This window comes from Vulpes vulpes, chromosome 4 (assembly GCF_048418805.1).
Source record: "Vulpes vulpes isolate BD-2025 chromosome 4, VulVul3, whole genome shotgun sequence".
Classification (NCBI taxonomy): domain Eukaryota; kingdom Metazoa; phylum Chordata; class Mammalia; order Carnivora; family Canidae; genus Vulpes; species Vulpes vulpes.
Genome location: NC_132783.1, coordinates 95,167,336 through 95,184,781, shown reverse-complemented (window position 1 = coordinate 95,184,781; position 17,446 = coordinate 95,167,336). Strand labels below are relative to the sequence as shown.

The window sequence follows — 17,446 nt, the reverse complement described above, 5'->3', positions numbered from 1 at the left end:
ATAGTGCTCAAAATATTGAATATGAAGCAGAAAAAAAATGAACATGGGGCTAGCCTACATTCTATATAAAAGTTAACTCAAAATAGATTACAGACCTAAATATAACAACTAACATGATAAGACTTCTAAAATAAATTGTAAGAAACAATCTTTGTGAATTTTGGTTAAGCAGTTTCTTACATAAACCACTAAAAACATAATCTGTAAAAGAACAAATTGATAAATAGACATCATTACAATTAACAACATCTGGTATTCAAAATATTGTTAGAATGAAAAGACAAGCCATGAATTTTGAGAAAATATTTGAAAAGGATATATCTAATAAAGGACTTGTAGCTAGAATATATAAAGTCTGAAAACTTAATTATAAGAAAACAACCAACCCCATTCAAAAACAGATAGAAGGGATCCCTGGGTGACGCAGCGGTTTGGCTCCTGCCTTTGGCCCAGGGCGCGATCCTGGAGACCCGGGATCGAATCCCACATCGGGCTCCCGGTGCCTGGAGCCTGCTTCTCCCTCTGCCTATGTCTCTGCTTCTCTCTCTCTCTCTGTGTGAGAGAATTATTACTTATTTCATAAATAAATAAAACTTAAAAAAAAACAGATAGAAGATCTAAATATTTCCCAAAAACACATTTACACATGGCAAATATGCATGTGAAAAGATGCTCAAACAAAAGGATGTTTGCCTGTGTTAGGGCAAACACTCTTGAAACAAATGGAAAGATGGGAAATCTCAACAGATAAAAGCTATAAAAAAGGCACTAAATGGATATTTTATAATACAATAACCAAAATAAAATATCCATTGAATGGGCTCAAGAAGTGAGTTGGAGAAGTGCCTGGCTGGCTCAGTCAAAGGCGTATGCAACTCTTGATCTCGAGGTTGTGAGTTTGAGCCTCACATTGGGGGTAGAGAAAACTTAAGAATAAAATCTTTAGGGCAGCCCCGGTGGCCCAGCGGTTTAGCGCCGCCTGTAGCCTGGGGTTTGATCCTGGGGACCCTGGATCAAGTCCCACGTCAGGCTCCCTGCATGGAGCCTGCTTCTCCCTCTGCCTGTGCCTCTGCCTCTCTCTCTGTGTGTGTCTCTATGAATAAATAAATAAAATCTTAAAAAAATAAAAATAAAAAAATAAAATAAAATCTTTTTTAAAAAGAGCTGAATAGAGATGACAGACACAAGAATCACAGAACTTGAAGCTACATGTCATGCAATCTAAACAAAAGACAGAAAAATAGTAAAATAAATAATAAACAGAGAAGTGCCTGAGTGGCTCAGTCAGTTAAGCATCTGCCTTTGGCTCATGTCATAAGCCCAGGGTTCTGGGGTAGAGCCCCACAGTGGGCTTCCTGGTCAGCAGAGAATCCGCTTCTCCCTCTGCCCCTCGTCTCTGCTTGTGTGCTCTCTCTCTTAAGTAAATAAAATCTTTTATAAATTATAATAATAATAAACAGAGTCTCAGGAACCTAAAGGACAATATCAGAAACTATAAAATTTGTGTTCTCTGAGCCCCTGAAAAACAGGAGAAAGGATATGGTGTGGAAAACATACTTGAAGAAATAATGGCTAAATCTAACATAAAGAATGTCAACCTAGAATTCTATATCCAACAAAAACATCCCTTAGGAATAATGATGAGGGGGATCCCTGAGTGGCTCAGTGGTTTGGCGCCTGCCTTTGGCCCAGGGCGCGATCCTAGAGTCCCGGGATCGAGTCCCGCATCGGGCTCCCAACATGGAGCCTGCTTCTCCCTCTGCCTGTGTCTCTGCCTCTCTCTCTCTCTCTCTCTCTCTCTCTCATAAATAAATAAATAAATCTTTAAAAAAAAAAAAAGGAATAATGATGAAATAAACTAAGACAATTTGGCATCAACAGACTTGCTTTAAAAGAAATGGTAAAGAAGGTTCTTCGTGCTAAAGGAAAACCAAAAACTGGTTCTTTATAAGAGCAATAAAACAGGGATCCCTGGGTGGCGCAGCGGTTTGGCGCCTGCCTTTGGCCCAGGGCGCGATCCTGGAGACCCGGGATCGAATCCCACGTTGGGTTCCCGGTGCATGGAGCCTGCTTCTCCCTCTGCCTGTGTCTCTGCCTCTCTCCCTCTCTCTCTGTGTGACGATCATAAATAAAGAAAAATTAAAAAATATATATTAAAAAAAAAGAGCAATAAAACAAACTTCTAACCAGATTGACAAAGGAAAATAAAAATATCAGGAATGAAGGAGGGTAACCATACAGACACTAAAACATGAAAAGCATAATAAGGGAACATTATAAAAACTCCATGCACATGAACTCAACAACTGAGAAACATATAAATTCTTGAAAGACAAACTACCAAAGTTTACTCAAGAAAAAACAGATGACCTAAACTGTCCCTCTATCCAATAAAGAAATCAAATTAACGGTTTAAAACCTCCAACCTTTATTTTTGTGCATTTTTTAAAAAGACTTTTTATTATTTTGGGATGTATTCTAAAAATACCAACACAGTAAGGTATTTGTTAAAAACTAATTGGTAGCCCAGTTTTATGGGCAAGTTCTAGTAACCTTTAAGAATCTTAAAGACAATTCTTTTACTATATATAGACTGTGGTAGGACAATAAAAAGTGAGATTTTTTTCTTTTTTTTTTGAAAAATTTTCTTATTTGATAGCTTAAACATGATACTAAAATCTAATGAGGACCATACAAAAAAAGGCAACTATACAAAATCAATGCCACTAGTAATACAGATGTAAAACTCCTAAATAATATATTGAAAAGCAAATACAATATTATGTTAATATATCATGATCAAGTGAGATTTACTCCAGATTGCAAAGATGTGCCAAAACTAGAAAATAGATTAATATAATATTAAGTGATAACAGAAAAAAAATATATCATCTTGTTAGATAATGAAATGGCATCTAATTAAACATCAATTCCTAAAAACACTAATATTAAAGAAGCAATTAAAAAATGTTTTTGTGGGATCCCTGGGTGGCGCAGCGGTTTGGCGCCTGCCTTCGGCCCAGGGAGCGATCCTGGAGACCCGGGATCGAATCCCACATCGGGCTCCCGGTGCATGGAGCCTGCTTCTCCCTCCGCCTGTGTCTCTGCCTCTCTCTCTCTCTCTCTGTGACTATCATAAATAAATAAAAATTAAAAAAAAATGTTTTTGTAACATTAAAGAAAAGAAATATGAAACAAACAGCAAAATATCTGAATAGTTTACAATTAATTTCAAGTCAAGATGAAGATGTACTCAATCACTGAAATCAATCAACATTCTGGAAGCCAGATTCACTGCAATAAAACCAACAACAAAGAAAGGTATAAATACTAGAAAGAAAAGGAGAAAATGATCATTATTAGCTGATATAAATGTCTACCGAAAAAACCCGAGGTAATCAACGGAACAACTATGTCAAAAATCTGTGATGGGCCAGTGGAACAAAATAGAAAATTCAAAACCAAACGCACTTATAGACAAGATTTTAGTTTACAATAAAGGTAAAACTTCAAATCTTTGGAGAAATGATTACTGAAAAATGTTTGTAAAAGCATGTAACCACTGAGACTTTTTTAATATACATGTACTGGAGGTTTTTTAAAGATTTTATTTATTTATTTAAGGGAGAGAATGCACATGCAGCAGGGAAGGGCAGAGGAAGACAGACAAGTAGACTCTCTGCTGAACTGGGAGCTCCATTCCAGGGCCCCAAGGTCATGACCTGAGCCAAAAGCAGATGCTTACCAGACTGAGCCATCAGGACACCCCTACATATACTGTTTTGATATATATACATAAATGTGGTAGAACTGTAAAGAAAAGCATAGAAAACTAAAATACAATGGTTTACCTCTTGATGGGTGGAAAGGGATGCAATTAGGGTCATCCTGCCAAGAGGACTTCTAAAGCAGTGAATACAGGTGTTCATATTATTTTTTAAAACTATGATTTACATTTATATAAATATAAAACCATATGATTATTTCAACAAATACAGAAAAAGCATTTGACAAAGAACATCTAGTCATGATACAAACTCTCAATAAGGAGGTCTAGAGGGAACATTCCTCAACGTAATAAAGTCCTTACACGAAAAACCCACAGCTAACATCACACTCAGTGGGAAAACACTGAGCTTTTAAGGTCAGGAACAAGATAAAGATGTCCACTCTCACCACTTTTATTCAACACAGTACTGGAAAGTACTCACTACAGCAATCAGACATTGAAAAGAAATTAAAAGGCCAAATCAGTAAGGAAGTACAATTTTCACTATTTATAGAAAACATGAGACTGTATATAGAAAACCCTAGGGGCACCTGGGTGCCTCAGTGGTTGAGCATCTGCCTTTGACTCAGGTTGTGATCTCAGGGTTCTGGGATTGAGTCCCACATCAGGCTCCCCACAGGGAGCCTGCTTCTTCCTCTGCCTGTCTCCACCTCTCTGTGTCTCTCATGAATAAATAAATAAAATCTAAAAAAAAAAAAAAGAAAGAAAGAAAGAAAGAAAACCCTAAAGACTCCACCAAAAAGCTACTCAAACTGATAAATGAATTCAGTAAAGTTGCAGGTTACAAAATTAATGTACAGGAGTATGCTGCATTCCTATCCACTAATAATGAAGCAGTAGAAATTGAAATTAAGAACAGTCCCTAGGGGATCCCTGGGTGGCTCAGCGGTTTAGTGCATGCCTTTGGCCCAGGGCGCGATCCTGGAGTCCTGGGATTGAGTCCCACGTTGGGCTCCCAGCATGGAGCCTGCTTCTCCCTCCTCCTATGTCTCTACCTCTCTCTCTCTGTCTATCATAATTAAATAAATAAATAAATAAATAAACAAACAAACAAATAAATCTTTAAAAAAAAAAGAACAGTCCCTGGCACCTGGGTGGCTCAGTCTACTGAGTATCTGCCTTTGGCTCAGGTCATGATCCCAAGGTCCTGGGATCTTGTTCTGCACTGGGCTCCCTGCTCAGCATGGAGTCTGCTTCTCCCTCTGTCCTTCTCCCCTGGTCGTGATCTCTCTCTCTCTCTCACATAAATAAAATCGTAAAAAGCAAAAAAAGGGTCCCATTCACAATCGCACCAAAAACAATAAAATATCTAGGAATAAACTTAACGGGGATCCCTAGGTGGCTCAGCGGTTTAGCACCTGCCTTTGGCCCAGGGTGTGATCCTGGAGTCCCAGGATCGAGTCCCACATCAGGCTCCCTGTGTGGAGCCTGCTTTTCCCTCTGCCAGTGTCTCTGCCTCTCTGTGTCTCCCATGAATAACTAAATTAAATATTTTTTAAAAAAAAGGAATAAGCTTAACCACTGAGGTGGAAGACCTGTACTCTAAAAACTATAAAACACTGATTAAAAAAATTAAAGATGATACAAAGAAATGGAAAGACATTCCATGCTCATGGATTGGAAAAACAAACATTGTTAAAATGTCAATACTGCCCAAAGCAATCTACATATTTAAAGCAATCCCAATCAAAAACACCAATAGCATTTTTCACAGAACTGAAACAATCCTAAAATCTGTATGGAACCACAAAAGATTCTGAGTAGCTAAAGCAATCTTGAAAAACAAAACCGGAGGTATCATAATTCTAGACTTCAAGTTATATTACACAGCTGTAGTGATCAAAACAGTATGGTCCTGGCAGTAAAATAGACACAAAGATCAATGGAACAGAATAGAAAATCCAGAAATAAATCCACAAATATACAATCAATTAATCTTTGACAAAAAAGAAAAGACTATACAGTGGGAAAAAGTCTCTTTAAACAAATGGTGTTAGGAAAACTGGTCAGCTGCATGCAAAAGAATGAAACTGGATCACTTTCTTACACTACAGACAAAAGTAAACTCAAAATGGATTAAAGACCTAAATGGGAGACCTGAGACTGTAAAATCCTAGCAGAAAGCACAGACAGTAATTTCTCTGACACTGGCCATAGCAACAGTTTTCAAGATATGTCTCCTAAGGCAAGGAAAATAAAAGCAAAAATAAACTATTGGGACTACATCAAAATAAAAAGCTTCTGCACAGAGGTGTCTAGGTGGCTCAGTTAGGCATATGCCTCTTGGCTTCAGCTGGGGTCCTGATCTCACGGCTCATGGGATCAAGCCCCAGGCCAGCTCTGCACTCAGTGGGGTCTATTTGGATATTCTCTCCCTCTTGTCCCTTCCTCCATTAATGCACTCCAGCTCACTCTCTCAAACAAATCAATAAATCTTAAAAAAAAAAAAAAAAAAAAAAAAAAGCTTCTCCACAGCAAACAATAAATTAAAAAATAACGATCAATAAAACTAAAAGGCAACCTACTGAATGAAAGAAGATATTTGCAAATGACATATCTGATAAAGGGTTAGGTCTCCGAAATATATAAAGAAATGATACAGCTCAAAACCCAAAAACGAAATTATCTAATTAAAAAATGTGGAGAAGACATGAACAGACATTTTTCGAAGATGACATCCAGAGCACCAACTGACAAATAAGATGCTCAACCATCACTTATCAGGAAAATGCAAATCAAAACTACAACAAGATATCATCACCTAACACCTGTCAGAATGGCTTGTATCAAAAACACAAGAAACAACAAATGTTGGAAAGGATGTGGGAAAAAAGGAACCCTCATATTATTGGTAGGAATGCAAACTGGCGCAGACACTGTGGAAAACAATATTCAAGTTCCTCAGAAAGTTAAAAATAGAACTACCCTACAATCCAGTAATCATGCTACTGGGTATTCACAAAATACAAACACACTAGTTCAAAGGAATATATGCACCTCTATGTTTATAGCAGCATTATTTACAACAGCCAAATTATGGAAGCAGGCCAATTGTTCACTAACAGATAAATGGAAAAGGAGATGTGACATATATCTAGATAGATACAATGGAATATTATTCAGCCACAAAAAAGAATGAAATCTTACCATTTGCAATGACATGGATAGAGATAAAGAGTATAATGGTAAGTGAAATTAGGAGAAAGACAAATACCACATGATTTCACTCATAGGTGGAATTCAAAAATAAAACAAATCAGCAAGGGAGAAAAAAAAGAGAGATAAACCAAGAAACAGACTCTTAACTAAAGAGAACTGATGATTACCAGAGAAGAGGTGGGTGGGCAGTGGGGAGGATGGGTGAAACAGATGATAGGGGCTTAAAAAAAATTTATGATTTATATTTTAAGGAATCTCCTGTACGACATATTGACAATTTTTTTTTAAACTGAGCTAGACTGGGACACCTGGGTGGTTGAGTGTCTCCCTTCGGCTCAGGGCATGATCCTGGAGTCCTAGGATCGAGTCCCACATCGGGCTCCCTGCATGGAGCCTGCTTCTCTCTCTCTGCCTGTGTCTCTGCCTTTCTCTCTCTGTGTCTCTCATGAATAAATAAAATTTTTAAAATAATAAAATAAAATAGAGCTAGATCTATATGTGTTACAAAAAGATCTGTAGGAAATAATAAGTGAAAAAGTGAAACAGCATATGTAGCATGATTCCTTTCCTGTAAAAGATTCTATTGATGATATATGCATAAAAAACTTTGGAGAGGGGGTAGACGGCTGGGTGGCTCAGTGGTTGAGCGTCTGCCTTTGGCTCAGAGCATGATCCCGGAGTCCTGGGATTAAGCCCCAAATCAGGCTCCCCCGGGGAGCCTGCTTCTCCCTCTGCCTATGCCTCTCTGCCTCTGTGTCTCTCATGAATAAATAAATAAAATCTTTAAAAAAAGAATTGGGGGGGGGGGAAGAATACAGAAGAAATTATTGCCTTTTATTAAATGTACAATGAGGGGGATCCCTGGATGGCTCAGCAGTTTAGTGCCTGCCTTTGGCCCAGGGCATGGTCCTGGAGTCCCGGGATCGAGTCCCACATCGAGCTCCCTGTGTGGAGCCTGTTTCTCTCTCTGCCTGTGTCTCTGCCTCTCTCTCTCTATGTCTCTCATGAATAAATAAAATCTTTTAAAAATAATAAAAATAAAAAATAAATGTACAATGACTGAGATATACATCTTCATATATACCTTCATACTTACACTATACACCTTATATACTATTTTGTTTTCAAACAGTTTTGAACTGTTTTTACTTTGTTCTAACATGTATGTATATAAAATTTAACGATTCTGTGTTTATTTCATTTTTGTAAATATCAACATAGGTTATTCGAGTGATATTGATGGACTGTTTTGTTTTCTTCTTCATACCTTTATATCTTTCTTAAAAAAGAATCATTTAGACAAAATCTTTTCCTGGGGGAAATCTCTAATAAACAAATGGAGAGAATAAAGAAGAGACATTAAGAGCTAAAGCAGGATTGTCCAACGAAGCTTTCCATAATGAGGGAAATGTTCTTCAGCTGTGCCGTCTAATACAACAAACACTAGACTCATGTGGCTTTGACTACTTGAAATGTGATAGTCCAAAAGAAGAATGTATTTATTTAATTTTAATCAATTCAAATTTAAATAGCTACAGGTAGCTCATTGCTACCACATTGGACAGAGTATATCTAGAGACTTAACATTCACATTCTCTTCCTCTCACTTTCTAGACACATAAAAATTAACATTTACATTTGATTTATATTATTTTATTTTTTTTTTAATTTTTATTTATTTATGATAGTCACAGAGAGAGAGAGAGAGAGAGGCAGAGACACAGGCGGAGGGAGAAGCAGGCTCCACGCACCGGGAGCCCGACGTGGGATTCGATCCCGGGTCTCCAGGATCGCGCCCTGGGCCAAAGGCAGGCGCCAAACCACTGTGCCACCCAGGGATCCCGATTTATATTATTTTAATAGTTTAAAAATATCACCTTGGGTTAAAATATTACAAAACTGAGGAACTATGATCCATCCTCAGCCAAGCAATATGATTAAGTAATTCTTAATTCCATTTACATATCAAAATGAAGCTGAGTAAAAAACTGCATGCTCTGGCAAGTTGGCATTAAAGTTGCAAAATAAACCAACCATGGAGAAGGCCTAGTTTGAGACCTAGAGCTCCACTCTTCAGAATACTGACCTCTCCATCACTATCAGATATCACAATGAATGCATCTTCAAGTCTACGTTTCCTCTTCAGACTGACAGAACTGGCAGTTTCTGCATCTTTCTTCTCCAGATTCTGAGCTTCAGAGGCTTCTTTAACTTTTTTCTTTCTCCGTGGCATTCTTTTGTCTGAAACACAGGGTAAGTAATACACTTAAAGTTTTCCAAATGCTATTTGTAATTTAGTCATGTAACAGAAAATGGTTTTCATTTAAAAGAAGTAAAATGACTTCTGATCATTTCTACTACTCATTAAAACTTTAATTTTTCTATTAAAAAAAATTGTATCTGCTCTCTCAAATCAATCAATAAATCTTTAAAAAGGCGGGGGGCACCTGGGTGGCTCTATCAGTTAAGCATCTTCCTTCAGCTGAGGTCATGTTACTAGGGTCCTGGGATAAGCCCCACATTGGGCTCCCTGCTCAGTAGGGAGTCTGCTTCCCCCTCTCCCTCTGTCACTCCCCCTGCTTGTGCATGAGCGCACTCTCTCTCTCAAATAAATAAATAAAATCTATCTACCTTTCTTATTTTCTTTGAGAGAGAGCATACACACTTGCAAATGCGAGTAGGGGAAGGGGCAAAGGGAGAGAATCTTCAAGCGAACTCCCCACTAAGCACAGAGCCCAACGTGGGGCTCAATCTCATGATCCATGAGAGCATAACCTGAGCTGAAACCAAGAGTCACTCAACCAACTGGACCAGGTGTCCCATATAATTGGCTCTCTTGACTACATATTAGGATTTACATTAAAAAAAATTTTTTCAACAATGCCTCAACTTGATAAAGGACATCTTAAAAAAAAAAATCCCACAGTTAACAGCATACTTAAAGGTAAAAGACTGAATGCTTTCTCCTTCAGACAGGAAAAGACAGGATGAACACGATCTTGGGGGTTCCAGGCAAGTCAATTATGCAAGAGGAAATAAAAGACATCCAAATTGGAAAGAAAGAAGTTAAACTATCACCACTTGCAGATGAGCTGAACTTGTATTTAAAAAATACTAAGAGCTGGGGCACCTAGGTGCCTCAGTTGGTTAAGCATCTGACTCTTGGGATCCCTGGGTGGCGCAGCGGTTTAGCGCCTGCCTTTGGCTCAGGGCGCGATCCTGGAGACCCGGAATCGAATCCCACGTCGGGCTCGCGGCGCATGGAGCCTGCTTCTCCCTCTGCCTATGTCTCTGCCTCTCTCTCTCTGTGACTATCATAAATAAATTTTAAAAAAAATTTAAAAAATAAAAAAAATAAAAATAAAAAATAAAAAATACTAAGAGCTGGGGCACCTAGGTGCCTCAGTTGGTTAAGCATCTGACTCTTAATTTCAGCTGGGATCATGGTCTCACGTGTCCTAGAATCCAGCTCTGCATCAGACTCCACACTTAGCAAGGAGTCCACTTGGGGATTCTTTCTCTCCTTCTGCCCCTTCCCCTCCCCCTGCTCAAGCTCTTTCTCACTCTCCAAAATAAATACATAAATCTTTAAAAGTAAAAAACACTAAGAACTCCACTGTAAAAACTCTATAATGAAGTTAAGAAAGACTGCAACATGCAATGAACATACAAAAATCAACTGTATTGTTTATCCACTAGCAATAAACAATCCTAAAAGGAAATTTTTAAAATTCCATTTCTAGGGACGCCTGGGTGGCTCAGCAGAAGAGCGTCTGCCTTTGGCTCAGGGCATGATTCCGGGATCTGGGATCCAGTCCTGCGTCAGGCTCCCTGCAAGGAGCCTAGCCTGCTCTCTGCCTATGTCTCTGCCTCTCTCTCTCTCTCTCTCTCTCTCTCTCTCTCTGTCTCTCATGAATAAATAAATAAAATCTTTAAAAAAAAAATCCATTTCTAGGAACACCTGGCTGGCTCAGCTGGTAGAGCTTGTGACTCATGGTCTGAGTACTTGAGTTCAAGACCCATGTTGGGTGTAGAGATTACTTAAAAAATAAAACCTTCAGTGCCGCCTGGGTAGCTCAGTCTGTTAAGCATCTGAATCTTGATTTCAGTTCAGGTGATGATCTCAAGGTTGTTAGATGAAGCCCTGTGTCAGGCTCTCCAATGGGCGTGGAGCCTGCTTAAGATTCTTTTTATTTTTAAAATATGTATCTTAAAGGTTTTATTTATTTATTCATGAGAGACAGAGAGAGAGAGAGAGAGAGAGAGAGAGAGAGGCAGAGACACAGGCAGAGGGAGAAGCAGGCTCCATGCAGGGAGCCCGACGTGGGATTCAATCCTAGGTCTCCAGGATCACACCCGGGGCTGAAGGCAACATTAAACCGCTGAGCCACTTGGGCTGCCCTTAAGATTCTTTCTCTCCCTCTGCCTTCCCCACTCATGCACGTGCTTTCTCTCGCTTTCTCTCTCTCTCTCTCTCTCTCTCTCTCTGAAAAATAAAGTAAAATCTTGCAAAAGTAAAAAAAAAAAAAATTTTATTCTACTAGCATCAAAAATAATAAAATTCTTAGGAATAAATTTAACAAAATAAGTGCAAGACTTGCAAATGGAAACTTAAAAATATTGCTGAAAAGAGAGTTCGGTTCAAGGTGACACTGGAAGATCCTGAATTAACCTCCTCCTGTGGATACACCCAATCTACAAATATATATGAACAAATTCTGAAATAAACCTAAAACCTGGCAGGGAAACCCATTCACAAATGAGAGGGAAACCACAACAAAGCAAATAGGTAAGGTTAAGAGAGAATCTCATTATAAACCCCACCCCAGGCACAACAACCCACAATAGGGAGGGAACTCAACCCAAGAGCTTTTCCTGGAGGAGAGAGGTCCGAACCCCATATCTCACACCACAACTTTTAAGACTTGCACCTGAGATGCCTGGCTCAGTGGTGGCTCAGTGGTAAGTATCTGCCTTTAGCTTGCAGCATGATCCCAGAGTTCTGGGATCGAGTCCTGCATTGGGCTCCCTGCAAGGAGCCTGCTTCTCCCTCTGTGTCTCTGCCTCTCTCTCTGTCTCTCATGAATAAATAAAATAAAAAAAAAAGGGGGGGGGGTCTCTAGGTTGCTCAGTGGTTAAACACCTCCCTTCGGCCCAGGGTGTGATCATGGAGTCCTGGGATCAAGTCTCATATCGGGCTCCCTGCAGGGAGCCTGTTTCTCCCTCTGCCTGTGTCTCTGACTCTCTCTCTCTCTCTCTCTCTCTGTGTCTCTGTGTCTATCATGAATAAATAAATAAAATCTTAAAAAAAAAAAAAAAAGACCTGCACCTGAGAGATAAGCCCCCTAAACATCTAGCTTTGAAAGCCAACAGAGCTTGCATCAACAAGCCTCCCAAAACTAAAAAGAATTGAAAAGCAGCTCTCAAAAAGCTGACACATGCAAATTAACGTACCCCAGGGCTCAGTACAAAAGCAGCCAAGTGAAAAGCACTCAGACTTTCTGTGAAAAAGGCTTATTTGCTTATCTTAAAGCAAGCATGAGAGGCAAGGCATCTAATTTAACAAACTTCATAGGTGACTACTGAAGTATTCCAAAGATGCTAGCAGGCACCATCTTTGCACCTCCCTCTACTTCAGTCAAGCTTGCTAATATCTCCCAGAAAGGAGTTTGTACCCTTGTCTGACACTCCAGTTTTTAAAGCTGCTTCCCAGGGGATCAGGAGATCACCTGCCTCTGGGGGCCACTGGGCCTTATGCTGACAGTCCTACAGAACTTTGTATATTACAATAGAAAATCATCAAATCACAAAGGAAGGGAGCAAGAAAAGGAGGAACAGAGGAATTACAAAGCAGCCAAAAAAAAAAAACTAACAAAATGGCACACACAAAAAAAAGTCAAGAAGTACATAGCTTACTTTAAATGCAAAAAGGCTAAATTCTCTAATTGGAAGTCTGAGAGTGGCTGAATGGATAAAAAAACAAGACCCATCAAAATATATCAAACACTCTCTCCAGGTGTCCTTACCTGTTTTACATAGTAAATCTACAAAAATTAAAGCCTAAACTTTTTATTTTTTTTAAAGATTTTATTTATTTATTCATGAGAGACACAGAGAGGCAGAGACACAGGCAGAGGGAGAAGCAGGCTCCATGCAGGGAGCCCGATGTGGGACTCGATCCCGGCTATCCAGGATCATGGCCTGGGCCGAAGGCAGGTGCTAAACCTCTGAGCCACCCAGGCGTCCCTAAAGCCTAAACTTTTGGCTGAAATTACAACATTCTAGAATAAGAAAAATGTGAAGATGATTAATCATGACCATATAAAGCCTATTGTCGTAAGTATATCTACTCCATTTGTTATAATACCATCTTAGAAATACTCACTTTTCTATTTCAAAATTGTTATTCTGTTCTTCCTTCACTTACCCATTTATTTTTTCTCTCCTCTAAATGAAAATTACAACCTCTTACAAAGACTGCAACTTTTTTTTTTTTTTTTAAAGATTTGAGAGAAAAAGAGCATATGAATGCCCTGTGCTTGTGCTTGCACAAGCAGGGGTAGGGGCAGAGGGAAAGGAAGAGAATCTCAAGCAGGTTCCTTACTGGACACAGAGCGCGACTCAGGGTCTAATCCCACAAGCCCAAATCATTACCTGAGCTGAAATCGAGAGTCGGACACTTAGCCAAATGAGCCACCTAGGCCCCCCCTGCAACTTGAGAATTAGCAGGGAAACTAAGCTTTTGTTCAACAGAAACATGACACTGTGCTGTACAAAGGCAATACAAATGAAATCTAATGAAAAGATGGACTTTTGGCTGCCTAAACAAATCAGCTATATAAATAGAACACATTAAACAGCTAGGAGAGAATGGAAGGCAAAAAGATAAGACTATTTTCATGATAGCTTGTATATTTAATTCCACTGTTATGAAACAGCTATCTCTAATTATATAACACAAACAACAAAGGCAATAAACCACAAAAAGATGGCGCCAAGGTCAGCTAGGTTGGGTTAAGTTGAGAAAGGCCTTGCTACAGGTGGAACTTGAGCTGAATGCTGAAGGATTATACTGTGTTTTAATGATGGTTACTATCTTATTTCCTTAGGAAACTGTAAAGTTACAGAGGCAGAAACTGTTTCTTATTCATGTCTGAATTCCAATACTTAACTCAGAGCTTAGCTTTCAATAAATGTTACTTAATAAATGAATAAATGCTTTAATGACCAAATGAGTGTATGAAGAAACAAACTGGATTTGGAAAAGCACAGAAGATAGGAAAAAGACAAATACAGTGTGCCTGTTATTCAGGGATCTGAAATATATTCAGATAAAAATATATACAGATAAAAGCTAAATGTCCATTTTAAAATTAAAAAGTAGTAGACACAAAAACAGGCTTAGATGCAACTCTGGTAGAGTGGTAAAGCTACAATTAACCTCTACAGAATCCCTTGTTTCTCATCTCAATGGATTCTGCATTTTTAATTTCGAAAAGATTTCTAACATAAGTTAACTGGAAAAGCTTTTTTATTGAGGTGTCAAAATATTTCCTGAACTAACAACAACAACAAAAAACAGAGGAACGCCTGGGTGGCTGAGTCAGTCAAGCAAGCTGCCTTTGGTTCAGGTCATGATCCCAAGGTTCTGGGATCAAGCCCCACATTGGGTTCCCTGCTCAATGGGGAGTCTGCTTGTCCCTTTCCTTTTGCCCTTCCCCCACCCCCACTTGGGTTCTCTCTCTAATAAATAAAAAAAATCTTTAAACAAAAATTGCAAAGTGAAAGCAGACTTCCATCATCTTCATGATTAAAATTATAAATACAAACCATTTTTATTTTATCACCTGTGACAATAAAAGCTTGATAATATCAGAACTCGACTGAATATTTCTGAAGAAATATCTAACTGCATTAACTCCAAAATTCTAAGTCTATCCCTTTTAATTCTATTTCAAACACATCTGCTCTTTCTGCAGCCCTTATCATGTAGCCATCTTAATTCTTCTTTATTATATTTGAAGAGTTACTGATTCTCCAACATTAGTAGTAAATATAGTTGAGAACAATGACTTAATCTCATGAACTTAAGGACGTTAAATTTCCAAAGAAAAAAGTAAATTAGCATTGGATTTTGCAATGATTTCTTGGATATGACACTGAAAGAACAGACAACAACCAAAAGAAGTGACTATGTCAAAATTTTTAAATCTTATGCATGAAAGGATACTATCAACAAGTGAAAAAACCCACAAAATGGGGGGAAAAAATCTGCAAACTGTTCATCTGATAAGTGGTTAATATCAAGACTATAAAAAGAACAAAAAAAAAGCCAACCCAATTAAAATATGGGCAAAGGATTTGAAAGACATTTCTCCAAAGATATTCAAATGATAAATAAGCATATGAAAAGATGCTCAACATCACTATTCAAATGGTCAATAAGCACATGAAAAGATGCTCAACATCACTAATCACTAAGGAACTGCAAACCAAAACCACAAGATACCACCTCACACTCCTTAGGATGGCTACTATGCAGAATACAGAAAATAGCAAGTATTGGAGAGGATGTGGAGAAACTGGAACCCTTGTACACTGCTTAGGAGGAATGGTAAATGATGTAGCTGTATATCCAAAGGATAAACTTTGAAGATATTATGCTAAGTGAAATAAGCCAGACACAAATGGACAAATACTGTATGATTCCCCTCACATGAGATACCTAAAATAGTCAAATTCATAGAACAGAAAGCAGAATGGTGGCTACCACAGGCTGAGGGAAAGGAGCAACGCGTAGTTACCGTTTAAAGGCTACAGAGTTGGGATCCCCGGGTGGCTCAGCGGTTTAGCGCCTGCATTCAGCCCAGGGCGTGATCCTGGAGACCGGGGATCAAGTCCCACATCAGGCTCCCTGCATGGGGCCTGCTTCTCCCTCTGCCTGTATCTCTGCCTCTCTCTCTCTCTGTGTCATGAATAAATAAGATCTTTTAAAAATAAAAATAAAATAAAAAATAAAGGGTACAGTTTCAGTTTAGGAAGATGAAAAAAGTTGTGGAAATGGATGGTGATGATGGCTGAACAACAATGTGAATGTGCCTATACCAATGAATTGTATACTTAAAGTGGTAAATTTTGTATATATTTTTGTAAAATTTCATGTATTTGGTAAATTATGTATATTTTGCTACAATTTAAAAAAAAGAACAAGGACATATATAGTTGACCTTTGAACATCAGTTTGAAATGTGCAGGTCCACTTATATGAGTCTATTACAGTACAGTACCATAAATCTTTTTAAAGATTTATTTAAGAAAGACAGCATGCACACACATGCACGCAGAGGTAGAGGCAGAGGGAGAGGGAGACAACCAGACTCCCCACTGGGCAGGGAGCCCAACTTGGAGCTCAATCCCAGAACCCTGAGATCCTGATCTGAGCTGAAATCAAGAGTAGGACACTTAACTGAGTCATCCAGGTACTCTGTAAATGTATTTTTAATTAGTTTCTTAATACATTCTTTTAAAATTTTTACTTATTTATTTGAGAGAGCTAGAGAGAGAACTTGAGCAGGGGGAGGGGCAGAGGGAGAGGCAAACTCTCCACTGAGCAAGGAGCCTATCCTGGGTCTCAATCATGGATTGAGCATGGATCATGACCTGAGCCCACGGCAAACGCTTAACAGACTGACCCACTCAGGCGCCTCTTCATACATTTTCTTATGGCCACCTTATCTTATTGAGGGAATACAGTATATAATACACATAGCATACAAAATATGTTATGTTTAATTGGCTGTTTATGTTATCAGTAAGGCTTCCAATCAACAGCAGGCTCTTAGTAGTTACATTTTTGAGAAGTCAAAAGTTGTACAGATTTTCAACCGTGCAGGGTGTCAATATGCCTAATTTCTGTGTTGTTCAAGAGTCAACTGCACATAATCTCATGGAAGAATCTCCAAGATTTTTGCACTAGTAAGTGTAAAATAAAAGAAAAATAGTATGATACCTTTTGTGCAGATTTTTAAAAATCAGCATGGATAAATTTTTCAGGCCATCAAAAACAGAAATTAATCCATTTTCAACTCTCATCTCCAGTTCAAAAATAATTTTTAGGAAAAATTTTTTGTGAACTAAAAAACATTTGAAAACCTTTGGTAGGTAGTTCACTCAAGTAACTTTAAAAAGTTAAATAATTTTCCTAAGTATTACCTACTTCAAAATGTAAAAAAGTGGGATTTAAATTAAGGAAACCTATTATCAGTCAGAATTGTACTCAACACTGGAAACAGAAATCACAATTTTACCTCTCATAATTTGCTCCTTATCGTAGGTCCCATTCCCATAAGTCAGTCATTTCAGTGGAATCTCTAAAGCCCCTAACCCTGGGAAAATACTTGCTGTGTACTTCTTGCCCCAGCTACCAAGTAAGATTCCTGGAGAGATTCACAAAACAAAACCACCTGATTTTTCACTGATCCTTTCTAAGGGACTTCT

General features: G+C 38.5%; 1 protein-coding gene across 3 annotated transcripts in view; it reads right to left on the bottom strand.

The window, feature by feature from the left end:
- Positions 1-17,446, bottom strand: part of UIMC1 (ubiquitin interaction motif containing 1) — a 125,118-nt gene that overhangs the window by 101,284 nt on the left and 6,388 nt on the right. For all 3 annotated transcript variants that reach the window (XM_026006495.2, XM_026006500.2, XM_072756532.1), the window contains exon 2: positions 9,036-9,190. In XM_026006495.2, coding sequence (XP_025862280.1) covers positions 9,036-9,182 — 147 coding nt within the window. In that variant the 5' untranslated portion in view covers positions 9,183-9,190. The remainder of the gene's footprint in view (positions 1-9,035; positions 9,191-17,446) is intronic.